The 26,926-nt window shown below is 32.6% G+C and overlaps 2 protein-coding genes across 2 annotated transcripts; one reads left to right on the forward strand and one right to left on the reverse strand.

The window, feature by feature from the left end:
* Positions 1-8,670: 8,670 nt before the first annotated feature.
* On the reverse strand, positions 8,671-9,574 carry BDR25DRAFT_304343 (uncharacterized protein). Its single transcript, XM_033690189.1, has 2 exons — positions 9,305-9,574; positions 8,671-9,236 (listed from the first exon to the last, which is right to left on the reverse strand). Exons 1-2 carry the CDS (start codon positions 9,521-9,523, stop codon positions 8,871-8,873), a joined length of 585 nt encoding a protein of 194 aa, XP_033546452.1. The 5' UTR covers positions 9,524-9,574; the 3' UTR covers positions 8,671-8,870.
* A 573-nt stretch (positions 9,575-10,147) lies between these two features.
* Positions 10,148-11,107, forward strand: BDR25DRAFT_304344 (uncharacterized protein). The gene is made up of 2 exons (XM_033690190.1): positions 10,148-10,576; positions 10,649-11,107. The coding sequence occupies exons 1-2, from the start codon at positions 10,258-10,260 to the stop codon at positions 11,047-11,049; spliced, it is 720 nt and encodes a 239-aa protein (XP_033546453.1). The 5' UTR covers positions 10,148-10,257; the 3' UTR covers positions 11,050-11,107.
* The last annotated feature ends 15,819 nt before the right edge of the window (positions 11,108-26,926 follow it).

The raw sequence follows: 26,926 nt of genomic DNA on the forward strand, positions 1-26,926 counted from the left end.
TAAACCTTTTTAATATATGTTATATTATTTACTTAGATACTATACTTATTTACTTTTAAAATAAAGTTAAGTATAAAAAGTATATTTACTTAGTCTTATCTAAGCTTTTTTAGCATAAGCTATACACTAAGCTTTTAAAATGTAAATTTTACATAAATAAAGTAAAGTACTTAGGCTTTATTATTACTTTAAAAGGGGTTTAGATAGAGGAGGACTAAGTTAAAGCTATTTAAAGGTGGCTAATTCTTAGAACTATAAAGAAGATCTAGATCTTTTTAGAGTTTACTAACTACTACTAACACTTTATAAAAGAATTTTTATAAATTACTACTTTCTTACACTAGCTTACTTAATAACTCTAAAGTTTAGCTAAAAAAAGCTATTAGTAATATAAAAAAAAGTTTATCTCTTTAGCGCTAAGTTTTTAAGTAGTGTCTGCCTTTAATAAACTAAAAAGTAGATTTACTAGAGAACTACTACTAGTACATTTTAATTTTAACTTACACTACTAGGTTAAAACTAATGCCTTAGAATATATAATCTTAGGAATTTTAAGCTAGCCTAGGCTAGATAGGGTAGGAAAGGACTAGTAGCACCCTGTAGCCTTTTTCTTACATAAAATAACAGCAGTAGAATGTAACTATAACACCTATAATAGTAAGCTACTTACTATAGTAGAGGGCTTTAAACACTAGCGCTACTATCTAGAGGGGGCTGCCTACATAATAGAACTTCTAATAAACTATGCTAACCTCTAAGGGTTTATAACTACTAAGACCCTAACTAGGAGGCAGGCTTAGTAGGTAGAGTAAGTAGCTACTTTTAACTTCTAAATTTATTATTAACTAGGCAAAACTAACCTTGCTAACAGGCCCTTAAGGAGGCCTAATTATAAAAAGGGTAGAGAGGGTAATAATAAGAACAGCCTAGGATTGCAGAAGTAGGCACTTTGTAATCTGCAGCGTAAACTAGAGCTAGACAGGGCAAGATTACCCTAGGAGGGCCTAGGACAGCTAGGAATAGCAGATAGGACCTAAAGCCTAGAGAGCTCTTTAACAAGGGTAATTACAAAGGGGCTTAGAGAAGATCTGCACGCTAAAGGCGTAAGAAAGGCCTAGGAAAAAAATGCAAAGAACTAACTAGACTAGGCAGGCAGGTAGTTAGAAAGAAAAAAAAGACTTCTTACTTATAAAAAAAAGACTTATATATTTAAAGAAGCAAAAATCTAAGCTTTCTAGGCCTACTATAACTATCTTTTAGTAGGTTATTTTAGATTTAGCAAAACTTTTTATTAAGTACAAAGGGACTTCTATTAGCTAGGCATGCAGCAATACACTAAAGACTACTTTAGCACATGCTAGGCCTGCTAACGCGCGAAATCCCCTTAACATGCCCTGTACAGGGAACTCTAGCCCCTCCTAGTCCCCTCTAGGATCTAGGAGGATATCTCTATAGATTTTATTACAGAGCTACTACCTAGCTAGTTAAATAAAAAAAGCTATAATAGTATTTTAGTTATAGTTAATTATTTTTTTAAAATAGCCTACTACATTTCTAGTAAGGGCACTTTAAAGGCAGCAGCCTTAGCTAAGACCTTTAGGCAAGAAATTCTAAAACTCTATAGCCCCCCCTTCTCTATTATAATAAACTAGGGAGCCTTATTTATGTCTACTTATTAGAAGACATTTATAGCTTACTTAAAGATAAAAAGACTTTTTTCTACTGCTTTTTACTTACAAACTAATAGCTAGACTAAGCGCTAAAACTAAATATTAAAGCAGTATCTCTAAATATACTGCAACTATAAGTAAAATAACTAGGCAGAGATTCTTTCTAACACAGAATATGCCTACAACAACACTGTCTACAGCTCTATAGGGATATTGCTATTTTAGGCTGTCTATAGGAAGAATCTGCTGTCCACAGATATGCTAAAATAAGTAAAGAAGGCTAGTATTTCTTTATAAGCACTCTAAAATAGTAATAAACTAGCCTAAACTAAGTAGAAGCTAGCTAAACACCTTAAAACAGCGCAAAAGTACTAAAAGCAATAGTATAATAAAACACATAAATATAAAATATACTTAGTAAAAAACTAAGTATACTTTAGCACTAAAAACATTACTACCTTTTAGCTAAAAAAAAAGCTAAATAATAAATATATAAGCTCTTAAAAAGTTTCTGCTATACATAAGACTTAATTTTACTGCTTAGACTTACTAGCTAGCTTCTAAATCTACCTAGTATTTTACATTAGCCTTTTTAAGCTAGCACCTCTAAGTTACTTATTACCTTGCAAATAACCTCTAGCTAAGGCAGTAATACTCTAAGCAAAAACAGATATATAGAACATAGACTACATTATAGACTAAGAGCTGCATAAGGGAATATAGCTATATAGAGTACACTAGAAAAGGTTTAAGAAGAAAGATAACTAACTACTTCTAGCAAAAAACATATCTAAAAAGGCTATAAATAAATTCTAGAGATAAGTAAAACTGCTAGTATAAAAGAGAATAAAAAGAAGAAAGAAAAGGCTAAATTAGGCTAAGAAGAACTAGACTAAAAAGAATAAACTTAGACTAAACAACTTTATAAAAGCTTAAAACATTTAAAAAAAAAACTTTTAAGCACTATAAACTTTAGAAACTTAGCTTATTTTTTACTATCTTTATTTTTAAATACTACTAGATTAGTCTAGATTACCCCTAAACTAGCCTAAATACCTCTAAAAAAAGAGATAGATACACTATAAAGCCTAAACTTTACTAAAAAAACTTAAAAAAAAAGTAAGCTACTAAAAAGAATATAAAAAAAGTATAAAGTGCTATAACTATTCTTAAAAAAGCTACTACTATGCAAAAATAGACTAAACTATCCTAAAAAAGAAGAGAATAGCAGGTAAAAACTTAGAAAAGGCAAAACTTATTTTAGAGAGCCTAGACAGGCCTAAAGACCCCTAGATCTACTAGACTAATATAAAGAAAAAAAAAATACTAAAAAGACTAAAAATAAAGGCAGATAACTTACTTTATCTTTAAAAAATGTTTTACTTAAAGTTAAAAGTGTTAAAATTATAAGTAAAGTTAGTTTTTTATATACTTTACTTACTTTTATAAAATTCCTTAGCAAGGAAGAGGACCTAAGCCTAAAAAACACTAAAATTAGTAGTAAAAGGCTAAGTACTCTAGACAAGGTTAGACTGCTCTAAAAGAGCCTAGATAGGTATAGGTTAAAGAACATATAGTGTAGACACACTTAAAGACTAAAAAAAAAGGTCTTAAGCTATTATTATTACTTATTTCTTTTTTACACTTTACTAATACCTTTTTCTTTGCCTTACTAAGACTAATAATACTTAAGTCCCTAAACACCTTTTTGCTAATATAAAAAGAGGTTAGGGCGTTACTAGCTATCTTGCTATAGACAAGCCTAGTAAAAATTAGTCTAAAAACCCCTAGAAAGCCCTAGAGACCTCTAAAGAAACTTAAAAAAGTTTAAAAAGTAGCTAAAAATTATAAACTTATTAAAATAAATAATAACTTTATTAACCTTTTTATAGAGACTTTTAATAATGTTTAGCAGGTACTTTTAAGTGTTACTAAAGTTAATTTAAGTCTTAAGCTAAAAAAAAACTACTAAAAATAGTGCTTATAATAGTTATAATTACTAGGTAATAGTCCTCTAGGCACTATAACCTAAAAATTAGTAAAAAGAACTAAGAAGCACCTTAGAGACCCTTAGACAGCTATAAATAGCTCTAGAATAACCTACTTAATAGTAGTCTCTACTACCCTTATAGTAGCTATTATACTTTAAAAGGTTATTAGTGCGCTTAGGCTCTAATAAGCTTTAATAAATGTAAGTATTATAAGTTTAAATGTTGTAATCCTCCTTAATAAAGAAACAGCATAGTAAAATTACACTTAGCTTATATACTATAATCCTGCTTATAATCTTATTAAGGTAAGTTAAGTAAAGATTAATAGTAGCTAAGGCCTTATTTATAGCTAAAGCAATTCTGTCTAACTGCTTACTAGCTAGAAAAAACATTATTAGTAGTAAAATATATAAGACAAGGCTTAGAGGGCCTAGAAAGGCCTAGATTAAAATAGACAAGACTAGAGGCCTTAAAAATAAGACAGGGGATAGCTAGCTAAGGTGGCTAGCTAAGGAAGAATCTAAAAGTAGTTAGAATAAGAACTCTCTAGAATAGATAGAGCTTTATATAGGGTCCTCTAGCCTAGGGGGGCCCTAGAACACCCTAGGAACCCCTAGGAAGGCCTAAGGGCTCCTGCAGAAAATCTCTCTAAAATACGTACTAAAAGTGTAGAGTAAAGTGTAGGTGTAATAAAAAATTTAGCTTAGCAAAAAGTATTTAACCTCTTAAATTAAATTTAAAGTAACATAAAATTACATAACTTCTAAACCTTAAAAAAAAGCTTAGATTTAAGCATAAAGTTATGCCTTAAAAAAAGATAAGGCTTTATAATAACTAGCTATCTAGGTGTTTCCTAGGCTGTTGTAAACTAGCCTAGACTACACTAGGCAGTCCTAGACAACTTCTAAACTGTGCTATTAACTCTGCACTTCCTAGATAATGCCTACCTTACCTAAAAAGCTAGGCATCCTAGACAGGTAATACTTTAAACTAGACCTACAGCATACTAGATCTGTCGCTACCAGCGCTGCTGTGCCTGGCTCTCTAGAGAAGTATATAGCCAGTTGTAGAAGCCCTCTTTAGATAGCAGAGGATTGCCTTAGGAATTAGGCGGGTACTAATTGTACTCCTATGTCACAGTCACGCCCTTGTTAGTCAATACACCTCTTAATTGCGAAGTGTATACCCTGTTTTTTACAATACTAAGCTAAAAACTTTATGCGTAACTAGATTACTTATATTATAAAAATAAAGTTCCTACTATGCTTTAAAGTAGCCTATAATGCTATAATTACTTTTAGTAATATTTAAAGAAGGTTTTAAGGTGCTAGATTAGTTCCTTTTAACCTATAATAAGTTATAATAAGCCTTAATGTAAAGTTGCGCACTCTATTACTACTACTACCTATATATAACAAGCTTTAGCAGTTGTAAACCCTAAGTAATACTTTAAAACTTAGGTTGTAATTAATGCTTATAAAAATAAGAATTTAAAAGCATATAAATAGTTTACTAACTTTTATAGTTAAGGTGTTTAAAAAGGTCTTAAAAGGGGCAGCAATAATTATGCATAAGCTAGTGTTAGTGTAATAGAAAATTACTAAGCTTTAAGCAGCTAATAAGGCTGCTACATAACATAAATTACATAAAAAAAAGTAAATTAAGGCAGAAAAGACCTTAATAATTTAGAAAAGCCTATGCTTAACAGCTCTAAAAGAGTTTAGAGCGCGCAGTAATAAAAAGAAGGTAAAAAAGTAGGTGTAAGCTAAAGTAAGTAAGCTATTTTAAAGGCGCTACAGACAGTGCAATTAGACTAGGCATAACACGTAAATGTGTAAGCAAGAAGCAGAAGTAGTATCTAAATAATATTCTAGGCTATACTGTACTATATAGTGCTAGAGCGGGTTGTTATGGGCCATAATAGAGTTTGTTAGGGTGGGGTCTTGGCAAAAGTAAGCGACTCGGGTGTGTGAGCGACTCGCCCATGAAGTACGTTAGTAACTATAGCTAATATAGCTAATTTTTTACATGCTAAGTATAATCTAGGCTATGTTAGCATAAACTAGCTTAGTATGTTTATAAAGTATTATCTAAAGCTTAAAGTAAAGTTTAAGTATAACTATAACTATAAAAAAGCTTTTTATAAGAATTTTAAAGTAATTTAAAGCTAAGTATAGTATTTAAAATAATAACATGTATAACTTCAATAAATTAGCTTTATAATAGGCTAGATATCTACTAACTATACTTACACTTAAAACTTTGCTTTAAGCTGTAGATAACACTTTATAAACATACTAGGCTAGTTTATGCTAATATAGCCTAGGTAATACTTAGCGCGTAGAGAATTAGTTATATTTGTAACAGCGCAGGCAAGACAATAGGTCTGAATGCGGTATGAATCTACTCAAAGGCATATAAGAGTGCATAGGGACTTAATAACCTAGGAATATTATTAACACCTATAGGCCTTGTACAAAAGGATATAAGGAAACTACTAAGCTAGCTACAGAGGAGAGGTGCAACTAAATACTTAGGGAAATAGAGGTAATAGCAGGGGGCAGGGCTAATTTAAGGTTAGAGCTGATACAGGGACCTTTAAATAGGTTCTAGGCTACCTAAGATAGAACAATTCCTAAGAATTGTTACACTACCACCTCTTCTGTAGACCAATAGTCTTTATTAGCAGTAATTAGAGTAGGAAGTATTACTGTTATGTCCTCTGCCTTTTTAAACTAAAACTAGTCTAATTTAGCTAGATGTCTTTGCTCTAAGTATTCCTTCACACTACTAGCAGTGTCCTCTAAACTAAACGCTATGCGTGCACGCCTCCTCTAATAGTAATCTATATTAATGTCTAGTCTATTAGTAATTAAAGCTTGCTATTAGTTCTTTGCTATCTGTGTAGTTATTAATCTTAGGCGTGCGTTTAGTAAAGTAACATTAACGTATTATTAGAGGTAATTTAGTAGTTAATTGTAACGGCGCAGGCAAGACAATGGGTCCGAATGCGGTATGAATCCACTCAGAGGCATATGGGAGTGCGTGGGGACTCTGAACCTGGGAATGCCATTGACACCTATAGGCCTTGTACGTAGGATATCAGAAAACTACCGAGCTAGCTACGGGGGCGAGGTGCGACTAAATACATGAGGGAATAGGGGTAACAGCAGGGGGCAAGGCAGAGTCGGGGCCAGGTCGAGTCAGGGTCGAGCCAGGGTCGGAGCCGATACGGGGACCCTTCGGATGGGTTCCGGGCGACCCGAGATGGAACGAGAATCGTTACATTAATTAAGGTCTATTAGAACATGTTGCTATAGCTTAACTCTAAATTAGGTAGGTCTAGCTTTAGGTTCTACAAAAGAGAGTTTAGCTGTTAAGAGGTAGGTAGTTAAGAGTTAGGCATTAGTAGTTGTCTCTAATTCTAATAGGTTATTAGTAGTCTCTAAGTTTCTACCTTAGCGTACTCTACGCAACTTTTCTAAAGGTAATCTTAATTATAAGAGATAGAAAGTTCTAAACCTAAAGGCTTTAGTTAATAAAAGGTTTCTAGTATTCTATCTATATAACTAAATAGTTTAATGTAATAGAGTGTAAGTATTATAACCTAAACTAAATTAGACATGTTTTAGGCTTAGACATAGTTAAATAAATAAATAATGTAATATTCTAATAAGGCTATTACTAGCAAAAAGTAAGTTTTCTAATATAATGTAACAGCACAGGCAAGACAATAGGCCTAAATACAGTATAAATCTACTTAAAGGCATATAGAAGTGCGTAGGGACTTAGGAATATTATTAATACCTATAAGCCTTGTATAAAAGAATATTAGAAAACTACTAAGCTAGCTATAAAAGAGAGGTGCAACTAAATACTTAGGGGAATAGAGGTAACAGTAGAGGGCAGGGCTAAGTTAGCGTTAGAGCTAATACAAGGACCCTTTAGATAGGTTCTAGGCCACCTAAGATAAAACAATTCCTAAGAATTGTTACAATATTAGCTATAGTTACTAGCTAAGAGGAAAATTCTTACGCATATAGCTTAAGTATGTGCTTAATAATTACCTACTTCTTATTATTATCTAGCCTTTATAAGTTAGCTATAGAATTAGCTTGTAAAGGTTATCTAGTGTGTTAGTTATTTATTATTTTTTAAAAAACTTTATATATAGCTATAGCATATTGCTTTAAAAGTGTTTTATTTTATTTAAAAGCCTAAAGTGTAAGCTATATCTAATATTCTTTTAGTATATCTAAGTAGTGTTGTTAGGAATGTATTAGTGTAGAAAGAGTAGTTTAGTAGAGTCTTAGTAAAAGTAAGTAACTTAGGTGTGTAAGTAACTTGCCTGTAGTGTACGTTAGTAGATTATAGACATTTAAAATTAAGCGCAACAGATTATTTTTATAGAACTATAGTAATATTTGTTGTGTGCATAGATTTTGTAGGTGCTAAAAGTTAAAGTAGCCCTTGTTTGTCTTAGAACACAGGGTGTCTCGCCACGCAGGGAGGGACGTTAGTAGTACATGCAACTGGGTGCGGGACGGCGAGTAGGCCGCTGGTGCCAACAGTGCTACTGTCGAAGAAGATAAGAGATTTATAAGTCCTTAACCTCTATAAGCTATAAAATGTTGTCTATGTAAGATTATAACTATAAACTACATTAGCCTTGTTTAACTAAAAGTTAGCGGCTTGGGCTGTAACAAATACTTACGAATGAGCATTAATTTATTCCCTTGTTAAACTAGTTAAATACAAACCAGTCATGCTGTCTTTAATAGTATTGATAATAGCAGCTAGGTTCGGTCTTCCATCTTAGTATCTGTATCCTTGTTACCGCTCAATAAATCAATAATCCATTCAAATAGCGTCCCTTCCTGAAGACGATATTGGCACATTCCAGCACAGAAGGCAAAATTGAGGAAGAGCAACGCGCAGCCGCAAATAGTAACAATAGCAATCTAAGATCAAATGAGTGAAGAGACAAATGAGTTCAAATGTGCCTGAACCAACCTGCGACGAAACCTTGGCTTGCGACGGATCAAAGACTGGAGACAACACGTGCAGCGCATATCCGACAAGAACTATAAGGCGGGGGTACGAGATCAGCAAAAGTCCTTCTAGGAAGAGGTAGAAAGGAAGTTAGGGGGGAAGGTAGCAAGCCTGATCAACTAAGTCTGTCCGAACACCTCGAACATGTGTATTTAGCTTATCCAGAATTTGTACCCCCTTCTTGCTTACAGAAGACCCAGGAATAGCTCATGAGCATGGCCGGACACTGCCAAACCCAGAGCATTCTCCTACTTATTTGACGACGTTCCATTTTACCACTTGAACTAGGGCGCTGAGCTTGAGACTGCAAAAACAAATTCAGGGCCATCTGAATTTTGTGCTCATTGTATTCCGTGCCGTCTTCATCTGGCAGGTGCCGGAGTAACCGTGTGGGAGCCGAACCGACGAGCGAGAAGGTAGACATAAAAAAACTCCAGTTCCAGAGCATTTTAGCGGCCCACACTGTCTTCTCCGTGGTAGGCCACGAAAAGACACCGATGACCGCTGCTGCAGATAAGGCAGCCTGTACGAGCTGTGTAAGAGAGTTTTCTATAGCTTGAGTATCGACGGATACTGAAGATCTTGACCTACTGCTTTCGCCACGAATGATAACTCTTCGTCCTTGATGTGACGAAAGTCAGCCAATGCTTTGATTAGCTTTCCCCTTAATATCTCTTCTTGGTAATGTTCGATTTTTTCGATTGGTTCGAGAGTGTAGTACCTGTAGGCTCCGAGATAGCTGGCGGTCAGGAGGCTCTGAAGAATACGAGCAAAGACCTGCAGGAGGCCTTTAATTTTTGCATTCTTCATAATGAGGGACTTCAGGCAGATTGTGTAAAATAGTTGAATGTACTAAAAGAATAAATACGGCTAGTGATGGAAAATTAGTCATCTCGGAGTTAAGCAACCTGTAGGTTGCGGCCCATATTACACCATTAATGAGTACCAAGTCGTAGGTAAGCTAAGCCGGGCGATACCTTACGGCCGCAACGCGTTCGCGTTGCAGCCTCATCTTCTGCATGCGGCTTACGAACTTGCGCCATGATTCGTTCCTACGGCTACGATGCCTCTGCCGCATGCGTGGCCCCCCGGTAGGATCTACTGGCCCGAGTGTGCTGCTTATATTGTGCTACTCGATGATTGGCCTTCCCTCTCACATCCGAGTGAACCGCAGGGTTCCTGTGTAGATCTATCTTAAGATAGAAGCTTGGAAACTCACCCATTTTTGAAACTGGAACTTTGATCACAAAGCGTCACATTCCACCCATGCTAAGACCCCCCTGCTGACCACTCGGCAGTGAAAACCTGCGTAAGCGGTGCAGATGTTTATGCATGATATCAGAACTGCGCCACTTCTTGGGGCGCATTCTTTCTCACGAAAATATGACTAGGGTGTTGCGCAGATACCGCGTGCTAACAAGTATAAGGATTCTAAAAATCTCCAGCCTGGAGATATAAAATATCAACACATAAACCAACAGCACCGACCAGAAACGCAGAAAAATTTTCCGCCGCCACCTAGAGAAAACAAGAAAAGAATTACCATGGCTTACCGGCCTTTAAGCGCCTTCAGCAAGGACTCTTCCCAGGCGATCTACCTCTACACCACACCGCTTCGGGGCGACTTCGTGAATGGTAGTCGCAAAAAACCTATCGACATATTCGCCCACTGGGCAGTATGCATTCAAGGCATCTGCTACGAGTTGAGGGGGGGAGACAAGAAGAAAGGAGAACCGAAGTTTCTCTATAAATCAATATCCGAGCAGGAGTGGAGAGAAACGAGGCAGTACAAGGATCGGGAGGAGCCAAAACATGTGGGCTATATGATCAGGCCATATACGCCGGAGGTGATCGACATTTTGGGTGAGTAAAGATGACCTTGGCCAGTGGCATTTCCCCTTACTTTTTCTTTGTCTAATTGACATGGCTAAACAGCTTCTCATGTATGGAAAAAGACTTTAAAAGAGAAATATGTATACGACGAGAACAACTGCCAGGCTTTCGTCCGTCTGCTCGTCGAGCTGATCGGAGACCCAGACGCAAAAGCCAAACTCCCGCACTTCTTTGACAAATGGGTTAAAAACGCGGGTATAACTCGAGACATCTCTATTCTCGGCATCGCTACAGGAGCGACTCTCATAGGTGTGGGTTTAGTAACTGCCCCAGTGGATTTCGGGTCGACCGCTGCTGCGGGGTTTGGTTTGGCAGGTTCGATGGTGTTCAGTTCAAGTGCAGCTTTGTTTAATATAAGAGACGGTAAAGCAAAACATATCCAAAAAGCACAAAAAGAGATAAGAGAGGAACTAAGATTGAAACATGGGATACAACTTGCATAAGCAAGGAGCCGTAAGATTGTCATTAGTATAACCGGATAGAGTTCTTACTACGCTCCTGAGGTATTCACTTAATTAATCCATTAACTTGCATTAGTGTTAAAAATAAAGGTGTGCAATACACTAAAGACAGGGTGAACTGCTCTTATCCAAAGTAGTTGATTCATGACCTGAACAAGTTTGGTCAAAGACTTAGACGAATCACTGCCCTCTAAGGCAGAGATTTGTTACTGCTTATATACACACTACTTCTTTGTTCTGTGCTTTGCTGCATTCGTCCATGCCTCTCTGCATTCGTCTATTCCTCACTGCATCCGGCTGATCGTTCTTTGTCCATTCTGGTTCGTTATAGCCGCAAGCGGCCAAGGTCAAGCCTAATCGTGACAATTAGCGTGTTTCCTGAAACCGTTCCTAATTTTACAGTAACTAATATACTCTCAAGAATATACAATTTAAAACAACAAATTAACAGGATAGATGTGGGACCATTTTTTAGGTTTTTTTTTCAGTTAGCGTACTTAAGTGAGTGGGCCTCACAAACGTGAACTGTCTACGCAGTAACGTTGCGTAATGCCTTACAATCATTCCAAAAAGTCTGTCCCATAGCCTAAGCACTCGCCTATGAGCTTAGTGGACTTGAAAACCCCCCACCTAAATTAGTACTGCAAGCCTTTCTCTAACCCCCTAACTACTTATCTAAAGGTCTAGAAAAGCCTAAAAAATCTATTATTATTTAATTTTAACACTATCGCTTCTTTCTAATTAGAGAATTAATAACAGCTTACTAAGATAAGCTAGTTATCTTATAATAATTAAAAACAGTTCTTTACTACTACTATTACTACTACTAGCTAATTAGTTTAAAACATTCTTCTTTTTATTTAATAGCTATGTATAAAGTTTGTTAAATAATTATAAATAACTAACACACTAAATAACCTTTATAAGCTAATTTTATAGCTAACTTATAAAAGCTAAATAATAATAAAAAGTAAGTAAGTATAGTTAGTAAATATCTAGCTTATTATAAAGCTTATTTTTCTTTAAGTTATATATATTATTATTTTAGATACTATACTTAGCTTTAATATTCTTTATAAAGCTAAACTAGTTTTAAATTACTCTAAAATTCTTATAAAAAGCTTTTTTATAGTTGTACTTATGCTTAAACTTTACTTTAAGCTTTAGATAACACTTAATAAACATAAGAAGCTAGTTTATGCTAATATAGCTTAGATTACACTTAGTGTGTAAGAAATTAGCTATATTAGCTATAGCTACTAGCTAAAAGAATGTTTTTTATATATTTAGCTTAAGTATATGCTTAATAATTACTTACTTTTTATTATTATTTAGCTTTTATAAGTTAGCTATAAAATTAGCTTATAAAAGTTATCTAGTGTATTAGTTATTTATTATTTTTTAAAAGACTTTATACATAGCTATAGTATGTTACTTTAAATGTGTTATGTCTTATTTAAAAGCCTAAAGTGTAAGCTATATTTAATGTTCTTTTAGTGTATTTAAGTAGTGATATTAAAAATGCATTAGTATAGAAAAACTAGTTTAGTAAAGTCTTAGTAAAAGGAAGCAACTTAGGTGTGTAAGCAACTTGCCTATAAAGTACATTAGGTAATTTAGTTATGTATTGTTACAGCCAACAGTCAGACCGTAATAACCCAACTGGCTGTCCCACACAGCCCGAACAACGTCGGATGGAAGACGCTTAGCCCCGCGCTGAGCGAATCACGTGACAGGACAGATGAGGAATGGCTCCGGCTTTTAGACAAAAGCCTAGCGGAATGCATCATCTAATAAGCCTTGCAGGTTTGCAGGCTTGCAGGTTATGCAGGCTAAGTGAGCATGCAAACATGCAAGCATGCAAGGCATGTAAACCCTATGTATATAGTCTTAATTACAACTATAGTTAGAAAGTTATAATTACTATTTAGTCTTTACTTACTTAATAGACTAAAAGGCATTAAAACTTTTATAAAAAAGACATTACTGCCTTATATATTTTACACTATATATACCTCTATTCCTATTCTTATAGATTAGGTTTGCTAGCTCCCTATACAGCTGCTAGGTTAAACTACAACCTGCCTTTTTTACTACACTTATCCTACACTCTGCTTAATAGACTGTACACCTAATCTAGCTAAGTTTTATCCTCTTCTTGCTAACATTCTTATAGGCTGTTATACTCCTAAAAATACTATTTTACTAGAGTAAGAATTATAACAGTAATTACTACTACCTGCAAAGTATAGCTACTACTACCTTAGACATTAGCATAACAGGCGCTTTAGCTGCTAGCACTAGCTAGACCTCTATAGTAACTAAGAAAGCATAGAATTAGTAGATACTTTATCTTTAAAATAAGCTTAAATAGCTTAAACAGCACCTCTAGCTATAAGTATAATAAGGACCTTTAAACATCTACTAGTTTTAAGCCCTTTAGCTAGAAGTAGCTAACCTTAAAAACATTACTTAGAAAAAAACTAGTATTAAGTCTAAAAAGACCCTACGCCTAGCCCTCTTTAAGGCATTTAATAGCTCTACTAAAGACCTAAAACCTTTCTTTACTAAATGCTACCTTTATATATAATATAACAAAGGTGCCTTTAAAACAGATAAAGAAATAATTTTATAAATAAGCCTTTACTTAAAAAGATTACCTGCTATTTAGTTCTAACTTTACACTAATAACTAAATAAACTATAAAGTAAATAGTAAACTCTTACTACTAAAAATATAAAAAATCTTTAATAATCTTAACTTATTTAAAGCAGCCCTAACTATAATCTATAGGCTAGTTAACAAAGAAAAATAAGTAGTTAATAAAATAAACACTCTCTAGCAGAGCAACAGCTCTGTCTAATAATATGCAGCCTACTTTAAAGAGCTGCTAGCTATCTGCAGATAGATAGATAAAAAAGCTATAAAATAAATATTCTATAAAAAGCTTTTAGACATAATTAAAGACAAATTTACTTATATAAAAAAGCTTAAAAGCTTTAAGAATTATATTAAAAAGGCACTTACTTATAATAAAAGACATGCTAAATAATATAGTAAAAAAAAAAAAGGCTAGACAACTTTAAAACCTAACTAGTTTTAAAAAAAAAGAAAACTCTATAGTCTAACAGCAAACTAATAAACCTTAGTTACACTAAGCATATGCATAGCTTTTTTAAAAAAAAAAGTAGTACCTTTAAAAGTGTAAAGCTACCTTTAAATAAAAAATAAAAAAATAGCTTAAAAAAAAGGCATACTTTAACTATAAAAAAATAAGTTACTTTTATTAGAAATGCCTAGACTCTAAATAACTAAAGAATAAAAATAGTAAGTTAACTATAAAAGCTATATATATTAATAAAGGCCTAACACCTAAAGAAATATATAATAGGCTTAGTAAACAACTTTACTAGAGATGTAAAGACAACTATAAATCCTTTAATTATCTAGTAGACTATTAAGAGGTAAAGGTCTAGAATAAAGACAGCATCTCTAGAGCTATTAAATAAGCTGCAGTCCTTAAAGGATAGCAACACCTAGCGCAAGTAGCTAACTATGTTAAAAACATAAAAACAAGAGAGAAGTAATACCCTTTTAAACAAAGCAGATTAGAAATCCTGCTATAAGAACTTAAGTAACATTTTAACTAAAGAAACTACTAAAAGTGTAAAAAACTCTATAACTATAACCTCTGTAAAATAAGACTTTATAAAGTAACCTTTAATAATAACTATAACACTTATAAAGTTATAAGAAAAATTATAATAGTCTACTATAACATCTTAAATAAAGAAGAGTAATAAAGATTCTTTAGAAAAATCTTAGCAAAAAAAAAGAGCCCTAACTGTAACGATCCTCATGAATCGTTCCATCTCGAGTCGCCCGGAACCTCCGGAAGGCCCTCGTATCGGCCCCGACCTCGACCTGGCCCCGACCCCTGCTGTTACCCCTATTCCCTCATGTATTTAGTCGCACCTTGCCCCCGTAGCTAGCTCGGTAGTTTTCTGATATCCTACGTACAAGGCCTATAGGTGTCATTGGTATTCCCAGGTCTCTGAGTCCCCACGCACTCCCATATGCCTCTGAGTGGATTCATACCGCATTCGGACCCATTGTCTTGCCTGCGCTGTTACACTAACTAGCACTTAACGCCTCTATAAACCCTAGCTTTATTAGAGGAACAACTAGATACACTACCTTTAGTGTTAGCAGTAATAAGAAAAAAGCTAGAGCTATAATAAATTTATAGATATTACATTCCCTATAAAAGCAAAAGGCATAATGCCTACTATTGCAAATATAAAGACTACCCCTTGCAGATAATCTAAACAAAAGAATACCCTAGATAGGCCTAAGTACAACCTATTCCTATCTGCACTAATCTTAAATAATGCCTATATGTATAGTACCTTTGCACTAATAAGTACTATTTTTAACACTAGCTAACTAAGCACTAAGCTAGCTAGTAGCTAATAAGTGCATAAGAAAGTAAAAGCTCTACTAACACCCTAATAAGGTTAGCTATAACCTGCAAAATGCTAAACTGTTAGCACTGCAGCACAGGCCTACCTTATAAAAAGAAACTTTAGACTAAATGTAAAAAGGCCTCTAACTACGCCTTCTACTATTTCTAGTAGAAAGCCTACTAACAGAATAATTAGCTCCTACACTACTATAAGGTAGAAAGTATTAATTGCCTAGTAAATAACTGCATAATAAAAGATTACTAGCAATTTAAAATTAGAGCTAATAAAGTAGATAAACAAATACACAGCCTTCTAAGCGTTAAAAAAGATAACTTTAGCATAAACTATAATAAAGTCTATTACAACATAAAAGTTTTAGTAGTAGTAAAATAAGAGTTAGGCAAAAGCTTAATAGCTAACTACATAATTAATCTTCTTAACAGAATAACATGTAAAGGCCTTACATTAATTAACAGCAGATGCACCTTCTTAGCAATTAACTCTAAATGTATTAAATATTACAAAATACCTTACTAAATAAAAAAGCACCCTTTTAAAGTCTCCCTAGCTAACGCATTTTTAATTAAATATAGCAGAGAACAAATCTGCCTAGAAACTAAAGAAGTAACTATAATAACAGAAATAACAACTAACTATATATCCCTAAGCATATTACTGCTTAGAGAGAAATACTAAATTATACTAAAATATAACTAGCTTTATAAGCACAACCTAAAGATAGACTAGTAAACCCTAATAATAGAAGTTAAATTCTAGTATACATAAGCTATGCAACTAATTAAACTCTAGAAGTTCCCCTGTTAAGAACTAAAAGCACACACTATCTACATAATAAAAGAAAAACTTAAAGAAGTCTCCTTTAAAAAATTTAAAAAAGAAAAAGACCTAAATTAAGTAGAAATCTATAAAATTATAAAAAAACTTAAAAAAGAACTTCTAAAAAAATACTAAGAATACAAGAATATATTTATAACTCTAGAAGATCTAAGAGAATTACCCCTACATTAACCTTAGAACTATGTAATTAACCTTAAACCTAACCCTTAGCTAAAAACACATAAGTTACACCCTCTTATAGCAGCTTAAAAGGAAGCACTACAAGAATATGTAAACTACATGCTAGCAAAAGGTTATATTAGGGAAAGTAAAAGCCTTATAGCTTTAGCAGTAGTCTTTGTAAAAAAGAAAAATAGAAAAGTTAGAGTCTACTAAGACTATAAAACTTTTAATAAAAACACTATAAAAGATTAGTTCTCTTTTTTTATTATCTAAGACATTATAAACTAGCTAAAAAGAACTAAGCATTTTACTAAGTTTAACATCTAGAACAGATTTAATAAGATAAAGATAAAGAAAGAACATAAATAAATAACAGCCTTTAAAACTTTATAAGCCTTTTATAAGCTTTTTATTATGCTATTTAGACTTACTAACGCCCTTGCTACTTTTTAAAGAGTAATTAACACAGCACTTAACTTATACCTAGATATCTTTGTCTTAGTATACTTAGATAACATTCTAATATACACAAAAAAAAAACTAGATTATTGTTACAAAGTATAAATAGTGCTAGATAAACTCTAAAAGTATAGACTTTACTTATAGCTAAAAAAATGCAAATTTAATGTACAAAAAATAGATTACCTTAGATTTATTATTAATAAAAGAAATAAAGATAGATCCTACTAAAGTAGACAAAGTGCTTAATTAGCTAGCACTAATAATAGTAATAGAAATTAAAGGATTTCTAGGCCTTACTAGCTACATATAAAGAATAATTAAAGACTACTTAAAAATTGCGCTTCCCCTTATAGACGCTACCTTAAAAGAAAGAGTAACCTAGAAATTCTAATAAACAGTAGAAATAGAAGAAGCCTTTTAAAAACTAAAGTAGGTAATAATAAGCTACTCTATTCTTAGAATATACAACTCTACACTAGAAATAAAAATGCACACTAATGCTTTTCTAAGAGCTAAAGGAGCAGCACTCTTCTAAAAATAAAAGAACAGTTAATAGCATCTAGTAGCCTACTACTTAGCAAAATTTACACTATTAGAGCAAAAATATACTATCTCTAATAAAGAACTTGTTGCGTTTGCCAAAAGGTCAACCTTCTAGCTAGCACAGCAGAAGGATATATGTAGACAGATAGCTGTACGCGACAGAACTAAAAGCTATAGTTAATGCATATAGGAATTAGAAAGTTAAGCTCTAAAGCCTTAGTTAATAATTTATAATCTTTACTAACTACATAAACCTTGTTACCTTCTTTACTACTAAAAAACTTTTACTAATGCATGTATAATAGGCTATAGAACTTGCTTAATTTAATTTTATTATTAAACACATAGCTAGAAGCAGCAACTAATAAGTAGACGCTCTAAGTAGACGCGCTAATTACTTTAAAAAGAATAAAAAGAATTCTAAGAAATTTATAATCTTTAAAAAAACCTTAAAAGAACTAGTTTATAAAAGACTAAACTAAAAAAAACTACTTTGTTCCCTTATAATAGTTAAATAAAGATAGAAAAACTTAATAAAAGAATATTATAAAGCCCCTATGTTTAGACACCTAGGAATTAGATTACTATAGAAGAAAATTAAAAATGCTATACCTTAAAAAGTACTCTAACTAAAACACCTATATACTAAAGTCCTATAGGAATGCAACATTTGTAATAAGAACAATCTTTAACGCTATAAACTCTATAGACTACTTTAACTAATTACAGCGCTAGGTTAACTATAGACTATAATAACTATAGATTTTATTACTAGGTTACTACTATTATAAAAACCTAGCATAAAAAGACTATGCAACATAATTGCATAGGTTATTAATAAAATAACTAAGTTTATTTATTTATAGCTATTAAAGAAAAGCATTATAGCTAAAAAATTTATATTTAAATCTTTAACTATAATAAATTATTTACTAGTAAATTCTAGGCAGCTGTAGCTAAACATCTTAGAATTAACTATAAACTCTTTACTGCTTACTACCTATAAATAGACAGACAAATAGAAAGAGTAAACATAAAAGTAGAAAAATACCTGCGCAAGTATATATTATATAAACAAACAGATTAGGCAGAATAGCTACTAATAGCATAATTTGCTATTAACACTATAGAATTAGCTATAACTAAAGAAACTCTATATAAAGCTAATTTTAAGTACTTACTATAATATAAACTTTAAGGCTTATAACTAACTAATCTTTTAGAAGCTATAAACTACGCAACTAGACTTCTAAAGCTGCATTAGAAACTTACTAAAGAAGCGCAGTTAGCCTAAAAAGCTATAGAAAAGGCAGTAAATTAAAAAAAAAACTAGCACTAAAAATACACCCTAATAATTATATATATTTAGACATAAAAAATCTTAAAACTCTAAGACTTTTTAAGAAGTTAGCTAAAAAAACATATAAAACTATATAAAGTTATATAAACACGCTCTAGCATCTGTAAACTTAAACTACAAAAGAAAATATAAATACATTCTTAGTTTTATATCTTTAAGCTTAAACTTATGCCTAAGACTATTCTACTTACAACTACTAAATAAAAAAAAGAAGAAAAAGAGTATAAAGTAAAAAAGATCTTAGACTATAAAAAAAATAAGTACTTAGTAAAATAAAAAAGATAGCTTACTAGCAAAAACACTTAAAAACTTATTAAAAGCCTATTAAATGCTCCTTAGACCCTTTATAAATACTTAGAGTCCCTTTTAAATAAAACTATTCTAGAGAAAGCTTCTTAGACTAGAAAACACTATTATTAGTTAAAACTACAGCAGCATTAGCTAGCTATAATATAGAAAGTCTGCAACTCTTTAACATAGGTTAAAAAGAAGAAAGACTAGCTACTTTTACCTTAAGTGCTTTAAGCTTATCTAGTAATAAAAGGTTTTTTTCTAGATACTTTACTCTTTAATTTACTAAAAGATCTAGTTATTGCTGCGCCTTTTTCTAATAAGCAACAAAAGACTAAAGATGTGTAAGTACATTTTTTTACTTTTTTAAAAACTTTTTTTTTATCTTTACTTTTTTTTTTTTTGCGCATTTTATTTTTCTAGATTACCTCTAACTCTGCTAACAGCTTTTTGTGCTCTTGTTCTAAATAATTCTAGGCTGTGTTAGACATAAAAGCGTTATAATAGCTACTCTTTTATACACACTTTACACACTTGTCTAATAATAAGGACATTACATAAGAGGACCTGCTTAAATAATAAGCACTATAGAGACGCATCTTTATGCAATAAAAAAGGTTAAGATAAGTAACAGTACAAAGACAATAGGCAACAGCTAAAGAATAAAAAGCCTAGTAAGGCATAGTTAAAAAAGTTTAACATAGAACTAGCTTTTAAAAAAAGAAACGCACTAGCTAAAAAAAAAATCTAACACTTATAATAAAAAGAATATAACAGTAAGAACACTAACTAAAAGAGAAGCCTGTGTGTTATAGCTAATAGTTAGACTATAATAACCTAACTAGCTGTCCCACACAGCCTAAACAACGTTAGATAGAAGACGCTTAGCCCTACACTAAGCAAATTATATAACAGGATAGATAAAGAATAGCTCTAGCTTTTAGACAAAAGCCTAGCAGAATGCATTATCTAATAAGCTTTATTAGCAGAGCTTGCTCTGCTTATTATATTCGGGTTTGCAGAACAAAAAGTTTAGCAGAATCTCCTCTTTTAGACGCGCTAGTTAGTCATGATTTCTTTAGATAAACCCTAGTAACACTATTTCTCTGTTACCTTGTGTATTTCTTACATTTTTTTTTTAAAAAAAATGTATACCTAACATAAGTGCACCTTTATGTTAATTTGCACGCAGTTTGCTCTAGCATGTGTTGTGTAAAACATGTTTAAATTATGGTTAGTTGCGTCTATTCCACCTCTCCAGCCACATCAGTGTGTCAGGGATTTGCATCAGCCACGCTTAGTTGCAGGCTGTGGTAGGTCGCGTGCTGCACATGTTTATCCTGCTGCAGTTAAATGTTGTTGTTATATGTCTATTACTTGTCTAATACTACTTTGCTAAGCATTATGCTGTAACTATTCTTTAACCTAAACAACCTACCTTAATGCGCTAACTGTCACTGTCCACTTAATCCTGCAACTAATTAGTAGTTCTTCTAATAGAAGGTGCGTTGTGCTTCTTGTACTACCAGACCCTAGCCTGCTAGAAAACGCCTAGCAACCCCTACTACTCTAGATCCCTTAGCTAACGCAAAGAGAAAATGTTGCCTACTTGCTAATATTATAAATGCAGTAAATATCTCTATAGTTACAGTGTAAAATAATTTTTATTAAAATAGCGTTGCTTACTTTTGTTAAACACGCGCTGCTTGTTCTTACTAAACACACTTTACCTAATCTTGTTAACTAAACAGTGCTTCTTCTTATTAACCACCTAACGCCTAGTCTTGTACTCCTACACCCCTATGTAAATGCAGCAAATGCAACACTGCTCTTATTAAAGGTATTAATTAATTTAAGAATAGTGTTAAGTAAAAGGCAAACTGTGCAAGTTGTTAAGGTAATATGTAGGCGCGTACTGTACAGCACAAGGCCCTTAAGCCTATACTACTATTAAACCTAGGTCTAACTCCTGCGCTCCTTTAAAATGTGTACTAGTCACATACATTAGAACAGACTTATTAATCTTGTAGACTATACTTATCTAGTAATGTCTCTAGCATTCTAAGTGTTTCTTTTACTTCTTAGTCCTTTTTGTTATTATAAGGAGATCTTTCTAGATAATTTCTAGTTGCCTTATTATAAAAATTAGTAAACAGTGATACTGTGCGTTTGTTAGAGGATAAGGCTAAAATAGATGCTCTATTTAAAGCAGAACAAAGAGCATACAGCATGCTAGAAACGCCTTATATTATGTAATTTACTGCAGATAAATCTCTTAATAATCTAGCACTATTAAATAAAGATAAAAGTCTAATAGTAAACTTCTACCTAAAGCTTAGAAAAATAAATCTAAAAGAATGTAAAGTGTGCAACTAAAGGTAGTTTAATTTAGATATTGCTTTACATAAATGCGCTACATATTAAAAAAACAGGCGCAACTACTTAGACAATTCTAATTAGGTGCCCTTGTAGGGTGCTGTAAATAGGCTAGATCCTAGTCCTGTGCTATCTTATCTTCTAACACTAACTATAACTAAGGAACAACTTCTAGCTAGAGTGCAGATTACAATAGAGCTAAGGCAGCACTAAGGTTAATAGTATAAGTATTAGGGGCATGTTTACTATTTTGCTATAAATACTATAAAGGTCTTCTCTTGCTTACTACTATTTTTACATAATTTTAACATTATTATCTTAAAGCCTTTAGCATCTAAAGGTAAAAATGTTAGTGCTATTAATTACTAATTTAGGAAGAACTATAAAGTGCAGTAAACTATTATATTATAGTAGCTTTTATTTTTTAAATCTAACTATCTTAGCTATTATAACATTAAAATTAACTAAGAAGCACTTAATGCTTTACCTCTTAACAACTATATTAATAATTAGCTCCCTACTGTTTATGTAACTAAGGAAGAGTTGTTAGCTACTCTAGATAATGTTAATGCAAACCTAGTGTCTAATACCCGCGCTAATACTGTTTACAAGCATAATGTTAATCTGCTGTCTAATTCTAGTACTACTGCTAGTGCAACTAATAACTATTAACAAAGTGTTGTGGGTGCACTTAGAATACTTAATTAGGGTGCAAGTAAATCCTACACTCCTTTTAGTGTACAACACCCACAGCTGCCTGGTACTGAGCGCTTGACAGTTAGCTCTAGCATAGGTTGTAGCGTTCTGTTATGTCTTATAGCTAGTATTTATCTTAACACTTTAGAATAAGGTAATGTAACTAGCTATTATAGAAGCTTAGTAATAAAAGACCTAGAAATTAAAAAGTTAGAAGATTTTAATTACAGGATTATCCCTAACTTTACCCTAGATGTTGCAGAATTTAAGACCTTGCAACAGCATATCTAGAGGACAACTAATTAGACGTACCTTTCTATAGCCTCTATAAAACAGACTTCTTTGTTTAAATTTAGAAACTATAAGCTGCTGCTAAGCCTAGTGTTTCTATCTTTATTTCTATGTAGAGTAGTAAAGTTTGTTTAGCTGCGCTTACAAGAAATTAATTATCTATTCTATATCTAGCATTTTATTTGCTACAAGGATGGACAGTTTGCACGCTACTTATAGTTCTGTTTTACTGCATTTAATACCCTCCTCTGCTAAGAGTCTGCTACTAAGGCAGGTTTCTATGTTAAGAAATTTTTTAGTAACAAGGACATTATAGTTAAGTTAATACAGAAGGAGTTTAATTAGCTAGATAGTAGCTAGCGTTTAATTAATTCTGTTATAAGGCTTATAGCTAACATTTGTAGGACTTAATCCTATTAGGTATAAAAGGGGAAAGTGTTAGAAGTAATAGTTTGTCTATTACCTGTCTATTACCTTTACATTACGTGTTTGCTAAAATTAACAAGGTGCGCTAACTACGCTGTCTAACTTTATTTATTACGTTCTCTACTGCAGATTAACATTAGCACAATCTGTTGCGCTTTATGCTAAGGTTCTTAGAGTGGGAGGCTGTAGACTTAAAGTAACGCGTTTACTTTGCTTCTAATTTTATTTAGAATAATCCTTATATTATAGTGTATTATTTTAATAAGTAATTTTAGCTTTTTAAAACCTATGTTCTAACTCCTAAGTTTAACATAACTAACTTTTAAGATTAGTATAAGTGGCAAGGCTAAGGTAGTACGCATAATTATAGCCTATACTACTGCAAAGGAGTACTAAACCTAGATTTAAAGTTAGGCAACAATGCAACTAATTTTAATATCGCCTGCATGGCAGCATACTGGGGGTGTCATATATCAGCAATGCACCTAGAGCCGAATCCACAGCAGCTAGTAGACAAGGGTTCTGTGCTGTCACTACTAGCACTAGCTATGTTATTTAACTTTAAAGAGCTTTTAAGTGTCTTTACCTAGTGCTATATTTATTGCTGTTTAGCTAGTTATTGTCTTAAAAGAAATAAAAAAACTAATATAAAGGTTTACTAATTTAATGCACTCTAGCCCTTATAAACAAGTCTAGGTTTTAAGAAGCTAGTAGACAAGCAGTATAAAAGATTTGCTGCTAAGAGAAACTATATGCGCCTTAACGCCTATTCACCTGTACTTGCGCTTAGATAGCGCGCAAATACTAACATATAAGTGTGCACTAGCACTACTAGCGTTGTTAACTATATAGGCGTGTACGCTTTAAAGGGCAAGACACAGACGCAGACTTTTAAAGATATAGCAGGGCAGATATTACTATATATTAAACCTAGCAACCTAATGCTCTCCTTTGTAGCAAGGCTTTTTAACAAGAGTATTAGCTCTTGTAATTACAGTGCACAGGAGGTTCTACATACCTTATTTAGTATTGCGTTAGTACACTGCAGCTGCACAGTTATTAATGTTAATTATTGTCCTCTTAAATTACAGCTAGTCTCCTTCTTTTTTTAGGGTAAGCAGCCTAAAAATAATTAAGTGGCTAATAAAGGCAATAAAGCTAAAACTTATACCCTTTAAAAAGGCAAAAGCATACTGCAGAAGTACATTAAACGCCTAGTAGCCCTTTCTAATATCTGCTATTTAGATTACCTACTTTATTTTAATTATAACAAGCGCCTAAAGTGTAGGCCTTAAGTAAAACTACAAATTCTTAACTTTATTCTTTAGTATAAACTGTTTATTAACATTAAAAACTTTTTTTGTGTTAAATTAACATTGCACTATCTATTTTAGATAACTTTAGAGTTATACTGTGTTAATAGGCAGGTATTTACCACTTTTACTAAGGCTTATGTAAGATGCTAAATGTTATGCTATTATACACTATTAGATTCTTATAGTGACCTAGAAGTGCAGGGAGAAGAGGAGAATCCTAAGTAGGAGAATGTAGTACCTAAAGAGAGTCTCTTTTTTAATAAGCTTGCTTGTCTCTAACCTAGAGATGTAGGTATTCTTGTTAATAATAAGTCCTTAAGAGATTAGCTAATTAACTGTGCTAAGAATTAGAAGCATAAGGCTTACTTTAACACATTTTATTTAGATCCTGTGTTATATTAGTAAGATATTAAGCAGAACTATCTAGTTAAAAATGCACCTACAGTGTCTATTACTGTGTCTAATAACTTGTAAGCTAAGCAGCAGTTACTATATAACCTAATTATTAATTATTACACTGCTTTTCTTGCTAAATAGTCTTTATAACAATTGCTTATTAATCTTAACAGTGTTAGAGGGACTAGAAAGACATATGTAATTAAGATAATATTATCTAAGCTAGAAACGTTAGCAGCTAAGCATAATGTTGCTTTACCTATCTTATAATGCGCACCTACTAGTGTTGCTGCTTATCTTATATCTAGGACAACTCTAAATTCTGTTTTCTGTATTCTAATTACTGTTAAACTAGGACCCTTACTACTACTTGTTAGTGCTAGCTTATAAGCTTTACAAGCCTAACTATGTTCTATAAAGTATATTATTATTAACAAGAAGTTAATAGTTAGACTTAAAATGTTGTCTTAGATTTATAGAAGATGTCTGTAGGCGTTTCCTTAGAGTATAGCTCTGTTTAGCAGTATTAATATTATCCTATTAGGAGACTTCAGCTAGCTTCCTCCAGTAGGCAGGCGCCCACTATTCAATAGCTCTAGTAATAGTTCTGTCCTTAACTGCTATAGTTAACTACTATATTAGTAATTTACAAAGACAGTTGTTCTTAATGTAGTTATAAGACAGTAAGGAGATAGCTAGTTATAATTTTATAAAGCCCTTAGCTGTTTTTGTAAAGGTATAAGCACATAAAATAACTAAAACTTGTTTATAAGCTATTACAGTGCTTTTTTTACTAAAAGTAAGCGCTTTTCCTTCTCTACCTTTATTTGTTTGTGTAGGAAAAGGGTAGAGGTATCTGTAATTAATTATTAAAGTATAAGGGATTCACGTGCACCTGTAATTATAGCTTACGCTTAGCATAATTGTAGTAAGCTAGCTAAGGTGTCTGCTGCAGATAGTGGCAATCTTTATAGTTTACTTCCTCTATGCATTAGTAGGCGTGTTATGCTATTGCATAACATCTAGACTAAGGCAGGTCTTGTGAATAGATCTACTAGGGAAGTTAACAATATTATATAGTTGTTAAGTGTAACTAATTATTATAAGAAGGCGCTAAAGGCAGTCCTTATAGCCTTTCCTAATTATACAGGTCTAGGTTTGTATGTGTAAGCTAATAATTAAGTAGTTGTTCTAATTTTCTTTATTTACTAAGAGTTTTATTAGAACTAGGTAGTAGTCTTACAAACATAGTTTCCTTTTTATTTAGCCTAGGCTATTACTATTTACAAGTTTTAGGGACTTAGTTTAGACAGAGCAGTTCTTTGTATAAGTAGAAGCTGTGATTATGCACTAGGGCTTATGTATGTAGCAGTGTTGCAGGTTAAATCCCTTAAGAGGCTTATGTTTAACAAACTTTTCTTTTTTAGTTGCTTAAAAAATTCTTACTCTACTACAATTAGTAAGTAAAATGCTAATATAAGTTAGAGGTTGTAGTAATTAGTTAGGAGTATAAACTGTTTATTTAAGTAGCTATAAGTTATCTAATATGTCTAGGCTACTTCCTCTTCTACTCCTAGTGCTTGTCTAGCTTAAGCATGTTAATAAACTAGGTTAAATCTACTAGCACTACATTGTCCCTAGCTTAAATAGTATCTAGCAGGTACTTTGCGTCCTCTATGTTAAACTAATTTGTCTAGAATGCAGCTTAATGTCTGCGTGATATTATTAGCTAGTGTTTAATACCTTACCTAATACTAAACTTACTTAGGATTATTAAGGAACTTATAATTAAATAGTTTTAGAAGACTAATACTTTTGTCTAAGGTTACTAGTTAAATATTAGAAGCCAGAAAGTAACCGCCTAGCTGTGCGGCATATAATACTGTTATAATTGCCTGTTTAGCCCTTAAGAATAGTATCTTAAAAGGTGGAATTAGTAGCTAGAAGGGACTGTTAATAGCAACAACTTTGTAAAAAGCTTAATTAGTAAAGTTAAATGCTAATTTAACTATAGTAGACTATATCTTACTATTAGCCTACTTAAGGAATATTGTAGCTGTTAACAGGAAACTTACTTGACATTAACAGTCTTAAATATTGTTGCTAATGGGTGGTAGGTACCTAGAAAAGCCTGCACATATCTAGTCCACATAGCGCTGTAAAGTATTAGACAGGTATTAGACAGGTATTAGACAGGTATTAGACAGGTATTAGAC

This window comes from Lindgomyces ingoldianus (assembly GCF_010093535.1).
Source record: "Lindgomyces ingoldianus strain ATCC 200398 unplaced genomic scaffold BDR25scaffold_20, whole genome shotgun sequence".
NCBI classification, from domain to species: Eukaryota; Fungi; Ascomycota; class Dothideomycetes; order Pleosporales; family Lindgomycetaceae; genus Lindgomyces; species Lindgomyces ingoldianus.